Source organism: Capricornis sumatraensis, chromosome 4 (genome assembly GCF_032405125.1).
Source record: "Capricornis sumatraensis isolate serow.1 chromosome 4, serow.2, whole genome shotgun sequence".
Classification (NCBI taxonomy): Eukaryota; Metazoa; Chordata; class Mammalia; order Artiodactyla; family Bovidae; genus Capricornis; species Capricornis sumatraensis.
The window spans coordinates 86,232,176-86,248,290 of NC_091072.1; the positions used below are offsets into that span (position 1 = coordinate 86,232,176).

The 16,115-nt window shown below is 36.1% G+C and overlaps 1 protein-coding gene across 4 annotated transcripts in view; it reads left to right on the forward strand.

Annotated features, from left to right (window-relative positions):
* The window catches only part of ABCD2 (ATP binding cassette subfamily D member 2), an 88,748-nt gene extending 87,839 nt beyond the window's left edge, over positions 1 to 909 (forward strand). For all 4 annotated transcript variants that reach the window (XM_068971305.1, XM_068971306.1, XM_068971307.1 and 1 more), the window contains one exon: positions 690 to 909. In XM_068971305.1, the coding sequence (XP_068827406.1) occupies positions 690 to 909 (220 nt within the window). The remainder of the gene's footprint in view (positions 1 to 689) is intronic.
* The last annotated feature ends 15,206 nt before the right edge of the window (positions 910 to 16,115 follow it).

The window sequence follows — 16,115 nt, forward strand, 5'->3', positions numbered from 1 at the left end:
AGTCCAATTCTCTTTGTAGTCCAACTCTCATATCCATACATGACTACTGGAAAAACCATAGCTTTGACTAGATGGACCTTTGTTAGCAAAGTAATGTCTCTGCTTTTTAATACACTGTCTAGGTTGGTGATAACTTTTCTTCCAAGGGGCAAGGATCTTTTAATATCATGGCTGCAGTCACCATCTGCAGTGATTTTGGAGCCCCCCAAAATAAAGTCTCACTGTTTCCACTGTTTCCTCATCTATTTGCCATGAAGTGATGGGACTGGATGCCATGATCTTAGTTTTCTGAATGTTGAGTTTTTAAGCCAACTTTTTCACTCTCCTCTTCCACTTTCATCAAAAGGCTCTTTAGTTCTTCTTCACTTTCTAAGTATGCTTATATTTGTTCGGGAGCTATACTAGGTTATGAATATAAATAAATGTAATAGTATGTCTTCCTTTGCAATACACATATATTCAGAATAAAAAATAAATTTAATACAAACAATAGAATTTTCTAGAGACTAATGATTTTGGAAGTGAAACAATCACAATATTTTACCTCTTGAACGATTCTTGAAAATTAAATGTAAAATAGACACCTTACTTAACATTTGCCTTTGAATATCAATTAGAATGATAAATCTGTAAGTAAAATGGCTTTTTGTAATTATTGCTAATAATATGATTTCATTTTGATTATGCAGGAAATACCACACTCATTTATTACAGTTTGATGGTGAAGGAGGTTGGCGCTTTGAACAACTGGATAGTGCTATTCGTTTAACACTAAGTGAAGAAAAACAAAAGCTAGAATCTCAGCTAGCCGGAATTCCCAAAATGCAGCAGAGACTCAATGAACTATGTAAAATTTTGGGAGAAGACTCAGTGCTGAAAACAATAAAAAATGAAGATGAAACATCCTAATTTATTCTGATATGTTTTAAATGTTAATTTTTAGTTAAAGGCTCAGAGACATGCTTACAGTTCATGCATTCTGTTGAGCTAAGGACAGAGGGAGAAAAGGTAGCAAGAAATGTTTTATAAGATTTTAGCATCAAGGAAATGTATGAGCTGACTTTTCAGAAGAAAATAAACAAAGACATTATGTAAGATTAGTCATTATGGCTTATACTAATTCCTAATGAAAGACTAATTCACATGTAAAACAGGATTTTCTAGGTGAATTAGCAAATTTGCTATGTGTATGTGATGTGTCTGAAAGTCTTGACAAACATGAGACCTGTCTTGAGGATAGACAACTTAAGAACAATGTTTGCGTTGAAACCATGTGCATAAAAATAGAAGTTTGAGTGACATTTTTGTCCATTTATGGTTGTTAGATTTAACAGCTAAAATCTATGTTCCTTTATTGACAGTACACAATAGTTTGATCGGTAATTTCAACATGAAAAAATTCTTTTAATGACAGTGGTTGAAAGAAAGAAGCATGGCTATGTTTCTTTTATATGTAAAAAATATCCTATTTTTAATTTTAAATTTTGAGCACCTCAATATAGGCACAAAACAAGTTCATTTTAATAAGAATCTTACTTATTTGTTAGTAAACTTTTTCATTCTAAAAAGAGAATCGCCAATTTAGAAAAGGAGTATCCAAACAATGTTTGTCTCAGCCTGTTACTTTACTTGAAAGGATTATTTATTGCAAATTCTGTCCAGAAATACTTAGCTTGTTTTCATGCTCAAAGGAGTCCACCACATTTAAAAAATAGCAGTGCTATAAGAATAGAGAGATTTTCAAAATCAGAGTAATAATATACATTGAAATAGTATTTTATAATTTGCAATTTATAATAATATAATTTATAATCCTCATTTACATCACTTCATTTTAATCCTTATGGCAAACTTGTGAGGCAGATATTATTTTTCCTAGTTTGCTTTTGAGAAAATTGACACTCATATTTGCCTTAATCATGCAAATTTATTTAAGGGCAAAGCCCAGGCTCAAATAAAGTTTTCCTGTTTCCCTGGTTCAGTGCTATTTTCACTATTATCTTTGAAATTCAACTGGGCAGTAATAGCAATAAAAGATGAGATGTTGTAAAAAGAATAAATTTAGTAATGCTAGTATTGTCATTATTTGATTATTGTCTATAAGATATGGAAATTAAGTATAAAATGGAAAGGTCATTGGTCTGTGACTTAAAATGGGGCAGGAATGTTAGAAAAATCTTTCAACAATATGCACTCTTACTCAATATTAATGTACCGCTATACCCAGCAATCAAAAGGGGAACTGTTATGTCAATTTAATATTTATCGAACATAATGAGAAATAATCTGTATGGAATAGTCTTATGAGATAATTCTTACATATTCGATTGCCCTGGAGTTAGTATGAAAGCCAGGACTACCATCTTAATCTCCTACTGCCTGTGTGGCCATTGATAGGCCAGAAAAAGTGGAAATACTCTGTTATTAGTGGTTTAAGACTTTATTTGCTTACTTAGACACAACATAATAGATGCTAAGTCAGTGACTCTCAGACTTTTTCAAATGGTAGAAGACCTGGATGTCATTCATGATGCTTGTAATAGAACACCGTAACATTTCACACTTTCAATTCTTTGATGCTGACATTTTTAATTATCAATAAATGTAACCACCTTACTTGAAAGAATGTAATATAAAAATCAAAACCAGTACATCAGAGTTTTTCTGTTAGTATCATTAACTGCTCATTTATTCATTTGTCAGTTACTACTGCTTACTTATTAGAAAGGTGAGGCAGGCATCAAAGGTTTTATAAAAAATTCATGGAACTAAAACTTGAAAAATATTATTCATTTATCTAAATTATGTATTAGTAGTTATCCAGTTTATTCCACTGTAGGGAAAAGTCTGGGGTGGTTGTCTAAAGTTAATTTTTAAAGGTAGAAGAAGAAAATTAAAAGTTGTCATTTTAAACATGTGCATAATTTTTATGCCTTAATTTTCTTAATTTGAAAATAAAGCATTTAGGAAAAAATATATTGTTTTTGAAAGTATGAAAAGAATGCCAAAGCAAATATTAGATTTTTAATTAGCCCTTATTTAATATATCCTACCAACTGGCTGAAGTAAAGAACTCATAATTTATAATGTACAGGATTCAAGATTTTTAAAATTCTCTATTAAAAGCTGTACACATTGTGGTTTAAATGTTAAGAGTTCTAAAGAAACATATTTTGCATGCACATTTTGTGTCCATTTATTTTCTGAATTTTCTTCCAAGACCAATATCCCCTAACTTGGAGGGGAAAAAACTGTAATTTGAATTTGTATTTATGTTTCATTTAAGTGTTTACAAAATGGTCCAAAGAGTATACCGTGTTTTACTATTCTTATAGTTAAATTTTGAGAAAAATGTGAGTAAGATTGATAAATAAAATAGCCATCTTTGAATATAGCATCCTTGAATATAGCCATCTTTGAATTGTAGGTGAGGAATGGCAAAAGAAGGATATTTCAATTTTCAAATGAATCTATTTGCCCAAATTATTTTGACATCTGTTTTATTTTGTCTTGGTAAAAAAAAAAAAACCTATGAATTTATAGATATTGATTTTTAAATGTGTTGTTTTTGGTTAACTTATAAACTTGGAAAGTAAGCTGCATTCTATGAAAATGTTGCATTATATTTCTACAGCATGTAATGTTATGCCAAGCATGAGTCTAAAATAGTGTGTGTTCTTATAAACAAGATCATGTGTGAAAATCTCTCTCCATTAATCTCAAGGAGAATGATATATCTTGAAATTCAACTGGAGTTTACATTTGTTTCTGATAGGAATGGTTTTCCCCTGATAATAGTTTAGTTTTTGTGTCAAATTTTGTTCTTCCAGTAAAGGTATAAATGACCATGTTAATTTTGTTTTGAGACTTTGACTCCAAGTATAATTTCATGTTTGGCAATAGCCTTAGCCTATTTTAATAGCTTTTAATCTGTTTGGAATAGTTTATGGACCCAATAAGCCTAGAAAAGTTTGTTACATATTGGAACCCCTATCCAGAGAATGTTACATATTTCTGAGATATGCATAAAGTGGTAATCACTTTTATTAAAAGAGATGTCTTTGATATAACTACTTTATGGCAAAATTATATTCATTTAGAAGTATAAAATACTTTCACATAGCTCAGAGTATTTACCAGTCTGATGATGTAGGTATGATTGAGAGGCAGGATTTAGATATAATTAAGAGTTATACTTGCAGCGTTTGCCACATGAGAGCTTTCAGATGGATGTAGAGAATATTTTCATTAAAAGCAAATTCCTTCTTCAGAATTGCTGATGCCTTTCCTTATTACCAAGTACAAAAGCCTTTACAGTTGTTGTTGTGAAATTTTCAAAACCAATTATCTACACTTATAAGCAAGCATGTATATTAGGGGTTGTACTAGTGGAAGCAAATGAGAAAAATTCCTTAATGGTAAAAATCACCATTTGGTTACTTAAAGATACAATATGGCTATGGTGTGAATACACTGTAATATAGTCTCCATCTGATATGCAGTTATTTGAGCTCAACATTACTTGTGAGTTCCTAAATTATCATAGAAAATCTTGACTAATCAAAGGAATTACAGGTCATTCCAGTAATAGAAAACATCCTATTTCTCTATTGTAAATGACTCTGTTGAGTGTTTTCATACACTTCAGTTACAAGTTATATGATGTACCATGCACAATAGTCACCAAATAGTTGTTTAAATATTTATTTTCCTTATTAATTCAACACATATTTATTTATTAAGTACCAACCTATGCCAGATGCTGTGCTAGGCTCTAGGAATAAATAAAATATGGTCCTTGTCCCAAGAAGCTTGCAGTCCACTGAAAATTAGGAAAATGAGTATCATCATTCAGAGAAAAATTCAATAGATACTATTTATTATTTATCAGGTAGACACAAGGGCTTCCCAGATGGCTCAGTGGTGAAGAATCTGTCTGCCAGTGCACAAGATACAGGAGATGAAGTTTCGACCCTTGGGTCAGGAAGATCCCGTGGAGAAGGAAATAGCAACCCACTCCAGTTTTCTTGCCTGGGATAATCCCATGGACAGAAGAGCCTGGAGGGCTACAATCTATGGGGTCGCAGAGAGTCAGACACGACTGGGAACAAAGGCACTACATGTAGGCACAAAACACTGTGTATACGTTGACTCATTAAATCTTTACAAAACTCTAATTTAATAAAAGAAGAAAGTGAGAACAGAAGTTAAGCAATCATCCAACCAGATGCAGCTGTTAAACTGTAGAGCTGAAATTTGAGCTTAGCAATATTTGATTACCAAGCCTTTGCAACTCCCCAATACCTTCCCTTTAATTAGTTTAGGTCACTTTTCATTATTACAGTTTTTAACTCCGAAGTTGTAGTATATTTTTTAACTGGCTAAGGGTTTCTGGTTAAGCAAAAAGAAGCATTTGTTTTCTTCTAAAAAGGAAATTTGTCACACAAATTATATATTTCCTTGTTTTTATTGTAAATGATAGATATATGGTCCTATGGAAGAAGGAGGACAAAAGGCAAGTTTTCAAATATTTTGAGGAAGAAATTCCAAACTGGTGAACATTTGTTAATTCAGTAAACAATGACACATTCAAGGTCAGTTACCATGCTAGGGATTCAGAAGTGAAGGAGGCAAACCTCATCTCAGCCCTCATGAAACCTTTTAGTACAATAACACTAGACAACTTATCCTTCTTAGATGTGTTTCCATCTAAATAGAATGTTTGTTTTACAGAGTTTCTTAGTTCTTGTATTTCTTGCCTAAGTCCACTCTCTTGCAAAATTTAAGCAATAAGCAGTTTTTTGGCAGCAGGAGTCCCTTGATTGTACACATAAGGGCTTCCTCATACTAAATTACAAGGTCCAATAAAACCAGTCTGTAGGACTATATCAGCTTTCACCAGTAGATGCTCCCATACATTTAACTTGTCTTGAAACCTGAGAAATAGCTTCTCAAGTTCAGATCATGTAAAGTGAGCTAGTTTTGCACAATGAAAAGCATCTCTTCTGTGTTAACACAAAACGCAGGTAACTATAGCAAAAAAGTTCTAAAAAGCAAAAAACAAAATAAAAACAACCAAAAAATTTCCAGTAATTATAAAAGTAAATAGACAAGGACTCCAGAATTAAACACATCTAAAATTATATATGCTTTACTCAGTACTCATGTCCTAATGCAGGTGATATAGTGATTAAGTATTTACTTTATGTATTTTTATGTAATTTAGTATCTGTAAAATAGAAAGTGCATCAAGAAACAGTGAAATATTAAACACTCAATAATATTCACTTGGCTCTATCATTTAATTGTAGTTTAATCTGTATAAAAGAGGAGACAATCATATATCCAAAATATTATTTAATTTTACATATTAAGTATATTAAACTTAACAATTAAAATATATTGGGTCTAGAGATTATGCAAATATATAAAGCTAGAAAAGTGCCCAAGAACTCACACAGGGATGGGGAAAATGAGGTCCTATAATCATATGGCATCTTATTGGGGAACTAATGGGACCTTTTGCAACACACAGATATTGATAAAACAAGAAGAATAAAGACTGATGAAACAATAATCAACATCCCCTTGTTTAGGATAGCTTATTGACCAATATGGGAAAAATTTCCAAGATATATACAAGTGGGATTTAGATGAATGAGGTTAATGTAGATCCAAGCAGATATGTATATTTTCCTGCCATGTAATACACACACACATGAACACATACACACAACCCTTAGAAGTTTAATACAAAAGCAGCATAACAATTTTGAAAACTGAAGAATTTTTTTTATTGTGATAAAAACGTTTACTGTCTTAGCCATTTTCAAATGTACTTCTCAGTAGTGTTGACTACATTCACATTGCTGGATTTTTTTTTCATGTTATAAGTATGATATTTTATATCCTTGAAACAATAGCTCCTCTTTCTTCCTCCCCTTGACTAACCCCTGGTAACTATTATTCTACTTTCATGAATTTTCCAATGTTAAATATATCATTTAAGTAGAATAACACAGAATTTGTCTTTTTTAAACAGCTTATTTCATTTAGTATGACATCCTCAAGTTTCATCCATATTGTGGCACATGAAAGGATTTCCTTCCTCTTGAAGACTGAATAATATTCCATTGTATGTATATACCACACTTCATTCATGTTTTCATCTAATGAAGGAGTAGATTGCTTACTTCTCTTGGTTATTGTGCATAGTACTTCTATGAACTTGGGTGTGAAATATCTCAAGGTCCTGCTTTCAAGTCTTTGGGATATATAGCCAGGAGTGAGATTGTTGTTTCATATGGTAATTCTGTTTTTAATTTTTGAGAAACCTCCATCATATATTCCATCATGGCTGTACCCATTTACATTCCTGCCAATAATACACTGGGGTTATCTTTTCTCCACTCCCTAATCAACACTTGCTATCACTTGTTCTTGGTAAGAGTTATTCTAACAGATGTAAAGTTGGGTGTCATTTGTGATTTTGATTTGCATCTCTCTGATTATTAGTGATGCTGAGCATTTTTCCACATGCTTCTTGGTCATTTGTATATCTTCTTTGGAGAAATGTCTCTTCAAATACTTTGCCTGAAGAGTTTTTAAATTAGAACTTGTTTCAAGATGTTGAAGACCACAGTCTGTTTCTTCTACTTCCAAAAGCTGTCTCCCCTACTTTTCCTCCATTCTTCTGCACCTAATTCCCTTGGCTGAACATAGCAGGTCTTCCCTTTTATTTCTTCTCTTATTCATTTTCTTTTCTCAAACCCAAAATGTCTTTATTTCACCATCTTCATCTACCAAAACTCTAACTTTAAGGATGCTTTAAATTCTATCCAGTTATACATAATTATTTCTTTTTTTTAATACTTACAGAGCTCTTTGTTTAAAATCCTGCCATAATATTTATCACATGCTAACTTTTATTATTTATGTGTGTGCCTTTCTTCTTTATTCATTCAATCATTTGTTCATTTGTCACATAATCTAAAATAACTCCCCAACCAGTTCCTCTCTATCACATCAGTCAGTTTTATTTACATAACTTATTTCTCCATTTATTTGTTAGTGGTTTTGCTCTGTCTACTACATTTGCCCTCTTTACACTGTAAACTCTGTGGACCAGGAATCTTTGCTTGTATTATTTATTGCAATATTCATAGTACCACAACTCAATGAACAGGAGTTTGAGCAAACTCCAGGAGACAGTGAAAGACAGGGAAACCTGGTGCACTGCAGTCCTTGGGGTCACAAATACTTGGACACAACTGAGTGACTGAACAACAACATAGTACCTATAACAATACTTGGCAGGTGGAAGACGTTTAAAAAGTATTTGTTCAGTAGGTTCATAAATGGATGAGTAAACAAATGAATAAAAAATTGTGCAAAAGAACAAGCATGTGAACAAAAGAATGAAAATGAATTAATGAGAATGAGTGAAATCACTGAGAAAGATATGAAAAAAAGGGCACTCTCTCCTTCATGCTCTTGTAAATTAAACCCATACTATTAGGTAGAAATATAATGTGTATTCTTTTTTTTTTCTGTTGAAAACAATTGAGCATCTTGAGACTTCACAGTATTTACTTCACCCACCTTCCTTCCTTTTCTCTAGAATAAGTTAAGAAGTAATAAACTGGTCTCAATCTTCCCAAAAGGATGCTGAATATAAAAGTTCTACATTTAGAATAAATTTATATTAAAAAAGTTCTACAAACATTTCTTCTAATTCACTGATTTAGTAAAAATTAGATATCACATTAACTGTCTAATTGGATCACCTAGCTCCATGTTTCCTTTCTTTCTGAGCTACCAGAAATGTATGTCCTTCCTCTTTCTACTTCTCTGGGTAGGTCCCAATACCCTTCAAACAGGTAGAGGAGACCCAGAAATTTGTAGATCCTATAGCCTCATTATTTCAATCCCAAAGACCATGAGGTCTTTCCTCAAAAGAGACATGAACAGACTTTTGCTTTCTTCAAGGTTTAAATAAAATTCAGTGGCAACTGAACATTTTAAAGACTCCTAATGGTAAGAACAAAAGGGTGAATTTATAGCAGAAAGCAGTTCAATTCCAATCCATAACAAGTCTATTAGAATGTAGCACTTCTTGCGTCACCACAATCCTAAGGCATAGACTGTCTTGGGCAATGATGAGCAAACAGAGCAAGACCTTGTGGAGCCCAGTTCAGTTCAGTCAGTCAGTCGTGTCCGACTCTTTGCGACCCCATGGACTGCAGGACACCAGGCCTCCCTGTCCATCACCAACTCCCAGAGCTTGTTCAAACTCATGTCCACTGAGTTGGTGATACCATTCAATTATCTCATCCTCTGCCATCCCCTTTTCCTCCCACCTTCAATATTTCCAGCATCAGGGTCTTTTCCAATGAGTCAGTTCTTTGCACGAGGTGCCCAAAGTATTGGAGTTTCAGCTTCAGCATCAGTCTTTCCAATGAATATACAGGACTGATTTCCTTTAGGATGGACTGGTTGGATCTCCCTGCAGTCCAAGGGACTTGCAAGAGTCTTCTCGAACACCACAGTTCAAAAGCATCAATTCTTCAGTGTTCACCTTTCTTTATACCCAACTCTTACATCCATACATGACTACTGGAAAAACCATAGCTTTGACTAGACAGGCCTTTGTTGGCAAAGTCATGTCTCTGCTTTTTAATATGCTGTCTAGGTTGGTCATAACTTTTCTTCCAAGTAGCAAGTGACTTGAATTACATGGCTGCAGTCATCATCTGCAGTGATTTTGGAGCCCAAGAAAATAAAGTCTCTCACTGTTTCCATTGTTTCCCCATCTATTTGTCATGAAGTGATGGGATCAAATGCCATGATCTCTTTTTCTGAATGCTGAGTTTTAAGCCAACTTTCTCTACTCTCTTCTTTCACTTTCATCAAGAGGCTTTTTACTCTTCTTTGCTTTCTATAATAAGGGTGGTATCATCTGCATATCTGAGGTTATTGATATTTCTCCTGGCAATCTTGATTCCAGCCTGTACTTCATCCAGCCCAGTGTTTCACATGATGTACTCTGCATATAGGTAAATAATCAGGGTGACAATATATAGCCTTGCCATAACCCATGCCGATTTGTAACCAGTCTGTTGTTCCATGCCCAGTTCTAACTGTTGCTTCCTGACCTGCATACTGATTTCTCAGCAGGTCAGGTGGTCCGGTATTCTCATCTCTTGCAGAATTTCCCAAAGTTTGTTGTGATCCACATAGTTAAAGGCTTTGGCATAGTCAATAAAGCAGAAGTAGATGTTTTTCTGAAACTCTCTTGCTTTTTTGATGATCCAACGGACGTTGGCAATTTGATCTCGGGTTCCTCTGCCTTTTTAAAATCCAGATTGAACATCTGTAAGTTCCCACTTCACACACTGTTGAAGCCTGGCTTGGAGAATTTTGAGCATTGCTTTGCTAGCATGTGAGATGAGTGCAGTTGTGTGGTAGTTTTGGCATTCTTTGGCATTGCCTTTCTTTGGGATTGGGATGAAAACTGACATTTTCCAGTATTTTGGCCACTGCTGAGTGTTTAAATTCTCTGGCATATTGAGTGCAGCTCTTTCACGGCATCATCCTTTAGCATTTGAAATAGCTCAACTGGAATTCCTTCACCTCCACTAGCTTTGTTCATAGTGATACTTCCTAAGGCCCACTTGACTTTGGATTTCAGGATGTATGGCTCTAGGTGAGTGATCAAACCATCATGATTATCTGGGTTGTGAAAATCTTTTCTGTATAGTTCTTCTGTGTATTCTTGCCACCTCTTCTTAGTATCTTCTGCTTCTGTTAGGTCCCTACCATTTCTGTCCTTTATTGTGCCCATTTTTGCTTGAAATATTCCCTTGGTATCTCTAATTTTTTTTGAAGCAATCCCTAGTCTTTCCCATTCTATTGTTTTCCTTTACTTCTTTGCGTTGATCACTGAGGAAGGCTTTCTTATCGCTCCTTGCTATTCTTTCGAACTCTGCTTTCAAATGGGCATATCTTTCCTTTTCTCCTTTGCCTTTAGCTTCTCTTCTTTTCTCTGCTATTTGTAAGGCCTCCTCAGATAGCCATTTTTCCTTTTTGCATTGTTTTTCCTTGGGGATGCCTTGATCCCTGCATCCTGTACAATGTCTCGAACCTCCATCCATAGTTCATCAGGCACTCTATCTATCAGATCTAATTCCTTGAATCTATTTCTCACTTCCACTGTATACTAATAAAGGATTTAAGTCATACCTGAATGGCCTAGTGGTTTTCCATACTTTCTTCTATTTCAGTCTGAATTTGGCAATAAGGAGTTCATGATCTGAGCCACAGTCAGCTCCTGGTCTTGATTTTGCTGACTGTATAGAGCTTCTCCATCTTTGGCTGCAAAGAATATAATCAATCTGATTTCGGTGTTGACCATCTGGTGATGTCCATGTGTAGAGTCTTCTCTTGTGTTTTTGGAAGAGAGTGTTTGCTATTACCAGTGCGTTCTCCTGGAAAAACTTTATTAGCCTTTGCCCTGCTTCATGCTTTACTCCAAGGCCAAATCTTCCTGTTACTCCAGGTATTTCTTGACTTCCTACTTTTGTCTTCCAGTCCCCTATAATGAAAAGAACATCCTTTGCAGGTATTAATTCTAGAAGGTCTTATAGGTCTTCATAGAACTGTTCAACTTCAACTTCTTCAGCGTTACTGGTTGGGGCATAGACTTGGGTTACTGTGATTTTGAGTGGTTAACCTTGGAAACGAACAAAGATCATTCTGTCATTTTTGAGATTGCATCCTAGTACTGCATTTTGGACTCTTTTGCTGACTATGAGGGCTATTTGATTTCCTCTAAGGGATTCTTGCCCACAGTAGTAGATATAATGGTAATCTGAGTTAAATTCACTCATTCCAGTCCATTTTAATTTACTGATTCCTAAAATGTTTATGTTCACACTTGCCATCCCTTGTTTGACCACTCCCAATTTGCCTTGATTCATGGACCTAACATTCTAGGTTCCTATGAAATATTGCTCTTGACAGCATCAAACTTTACTGCTATCACCAGTCACATCCACAACTTGGTGTTGGTTTTGCTTTGGCTCCATCTCTTCATTCTTTCTGGAGTTATTTCTCCAGTAGCATATTGGGCACCTACCGACCTGGGCAGTTCATCTTTCGGTGTCTTCCCTTTTTGCCTTTTCATACTATTCATGGGCTTCTCAAGGCAATAATACTGAAGTGGTTTGCCATTCCCTTCTCCAATGGACCAAGTTTTGTGGTGCCCTCCCAGATATAAATTCTTTCTGTGTCCCCCGTTTCTTGTCTATGGGATATAAACTTTGTTCATCCTCCTTGACCTTCCTCCAAGTCTCAAAGGACAGATTCAAGCAGTTGCTTACCAGAAACCTGAGGGAACTCAAAAACAAAAGAGGAGCAGTCAAGAAACAACAGTGCAGCTGTGGGGCAGGATCCTGGTTCCTCCTCAAGGAATATACATAACAGAATACTTTTGAATTCTGTAGGAGCAAAGGCCCCCCCACTCAGGTGGAAGACGATAATTTTAGGCTTAGCACAAGAGTCCTGGAACACTGCTGTCTTACCTCAGTTCAGTTCAGTCACTCAGTCATGTCCGACTCTTTGCAACCCTATGGACTGCAGCACGCCAGGCTTTCCTGTCCATCAACAACTCCCGGAGCTTGCTCAAACTCATGTCCATCAAGCCAGTGATGCCATCCAGTTATCTCATCCTCTGTCTTCCCATTCTTCTCCTGCTTTCAATCTTTTCCAATATCAGGGTCTTTTCCAATGAGTCAATTCTTCTTATACAGTGGCCAAAGTATTGGAGCTTCAGCTTCAGCATCAGTCCTTCCAATGAATATTCAGGACTAATTTCCTTTAGGATTGACTGGTTTGATCTCCTTGCAGCCCAAGGAACTCTCAAGAGTCTTCTCCAACACCATCGTTTAAAAACATAAATTCTGTGATGCTCAGCTTTCATTATGATTCAACTCTCACATCCATACATTACTACTGGAAAATCCATAGCTTTGACTAGACAGAACTTTGTCAGCAAAGTAATGTCTCTACTTTTTAATATACTGTCTAGGTTGGTCATTTTCTTGAAGAGATCTCTAGTCTTTCCTATTCTGTTCTTTTCCTCTATTTCTTTGCACTGATCGCTGAAGAAGGCTTTCTTATCTCTTCTTGCTATTCTCTGGAACTCTGCATTCAGATGCTTATATCTTTCCTTTTCTCCTTTGCTGTTCACCTCTCTTCTTTTCACAGCTATTTGTAAGGCCTCTCCAGACAGCCACTTTGCTTTTTTGCATTTCTTTTCCATGGGGATGGTCTTGATCCCTGTCTCCTGTACAATGTCACGAACCTCATTCCATAGTTCATCAGGAACTCTATCTATCAGATCTAGGCCCTTAAATCTATTTTTTACTTCCACTGTATAATCATAAGGTATTTGATTTAGGTCATACCTGAATGGTCTAGCAGTTTTCCCTACTTTCTTCAATTTGAGTCTGAATTTGGTGATGAGGTGTTCATGATCTGAGCCACAGTCAGCTCCTGTGAAGAAGAGCTGGCAAGAATATACAGAAGAACTGTAGAAAAAAGATCTTCATGACCCAGATAATCATGATGGTGTGATCACTCACTTAGAGCCAGACATCCTGGAATGTGAAGTCAAGTGGGCCTTAGAAAGCATCACTATGAACAAAGCTAGTGGAGGTGATAGAATTCCAGTTGAGCTGTTTCAAATCCTGAAAGATGATGCTGTGAAAGTGCTGCACTCAATATGCCAGAAAATTTGGAAAAATCAGCAGTGGCCACAGTACTGGAAAAGGTCAGTTTTCATTCCAATTCCAAAGAAAGGCAGTCCCAAAGAATGCTCAAACTGTCGCACAATTGCACTCATCTCACACACTAGTAAAGTAATGCTCAAGATTCTCCAAGCCAGGCTTCAGCAATACGTGAACCGTGAACTTCCTGACGTTCAAGCTGGTTTTAGAAATGGCAGAGGAACCAGAGATCAAATTGCCAACATCCGCTGGATCATGGAAAAAGCAAGAGAGCTCCAGAAAAACATCTTTTTCTGCTTTATTGACTATGCCAAAGCCTTTGACTGTGTGGATCACAATAAACTGTGGAAAATTCTGAAAGATATGGGAATATCAGACCACCTAACCTGCCTCTTGAGAAATCTCTAAGCAGGTCAGGAAGCAACAGTTAGAACTGGACATGGAACAACAGACTGGTTCCAAATAGGAAAAGGAGTATGTCAAGGCTGTATATTGTCATCCTGCTTATTTAACTTCTATGCAGAGTACATCATGAGAAACCCTGGACTGGAAGAAACACAAGCTGGAATCAAGATTGCTGGGAGAAATATCAATAACCTCAGATATGCAGATGACACCACCCTTATGGCAGAAAGTGAAGAGGAACTAAAAAGCCTCTTGATGAAAGTGAAAGAGGAGAGTGAAAAAGTTGGCTTAAAGCTCAACATTCAGAAAATGAAGATCATGGCATCTGGTCATCATTTCATGGGAAATAGATGGGGAAACAGTGGAAACAGAGTCAGACTTCATTTGTGGGGGCTCCAAAATCACTGCAGATGGTGACTGCAGCCATGAAATTAAAAGACGCTTACCCCTTGGAAGGAAAGTTATGACCAACCTAGATAGCATATTCAAAAGCAGGGACATTACTTTGCCGACTAAGGTCCGTCTAGTCAAGGCTATGGTTTTTCATGTGGTCATGTATGGATGTGAGAGTTGGACTGTGAAGAAGGCTGTGAGCCGAAGAATTGACGCTTTTGAATTGTGGTGTTGGAGAAGACTCTTGAGAGTCCCTTGGACTGCAAGGAGATCCAACCAGTCCATTCTGAAGGAGATGAGCCCTGGGATTTCTTTGGAAGGAATGATGCTAAAGCTGAAACTCCAGTACTTTGGCCACCTCATGTGAAGAGTTGACTCATTGGAAAAGACTCTGATGCTGGGAGGGATTGGGGGCAGGAGGAGAAGGGGACGACAGAGGATGAGATGGCTGGATGGCATCACTGACTCGATGGATGTGAGTTTGAGCGAACTCCGGGAATTGGTGATGGACAGGGAGGCCTGGTGTGCTGAGATTCATGGGGTCGCAAAGAGTCGGACATGACTGGGCGACTGAACTGAACTGAACTGAACTGTGTTGGTCATAGCTTTTCTTCCTTATTGTCTCACCACCAACCAGTCAGAAGAAAGTCTGCACACACAGAAGATAGCAATGACTCTGACCCACTTCCCAGATGATTCTTCCTTTAAAAACTTTCATAATCAAGCAGAATATTTGAAGTTGGTTTGGCAAACGAGTTTACCTTCTTCTAAGATAGCTGCCCCCTGAATAAAGCTGCTTTTCCTTTCCAAGCAGCATTCATCTCTTGAGTATTGGCTTCCAAGTTGTGAGCAGCTGACCTGAGTTCAACAACATAAGGAAAACAGACTTTGGAGAAAGACTATTGTTCAGTCCTGACTCTGCCACCTTGCTGGTGAACATGTTAGTTAATATCTCCACCCCTATGGTCCCATTTTTAAAGTGGAGATAATAATAGTACTTATCTCATAGTGTGTTGTGAAGATACAATGTATTCATACTTATAAAATTTTTAGGAGGGAATTTGGCATATGTTTATAGTTACTACCATATATGTATATATTGGTATGAGTTATTTAAATAAAAATCTAATTAACATTCCTCAAGAAATGGTTGGTTTTGATTGCATCGTAGAAAAGAGGGTTAATTTAGGAGAGAATGCAGGTCCTTTTGGATTAAGAGACTCACCAAGTATGGCTTGTTAGGACACAACTATCTTAGTGTCTGATGTATTATTATACATCAATAGTTATTTAATATGTTTGTGGGATAAATGACCAAGCAACTGAATGAATAAATTAAGTATTAGCAAAAGAAAGAGAAAGGGGGATAGGTACATGACAAAAATAAAAATGCTTTCTTTTGCAATTTTGCCTAGTGCGCAAATGCTAGCTGACATATCACTGAAGTTGTATAGACTTTGCATTGGTCTTTGCAACAGGTCCCCTTGGTTACTAAAGCCTAAAATTATATATAAACTGATGTGTCCAAAA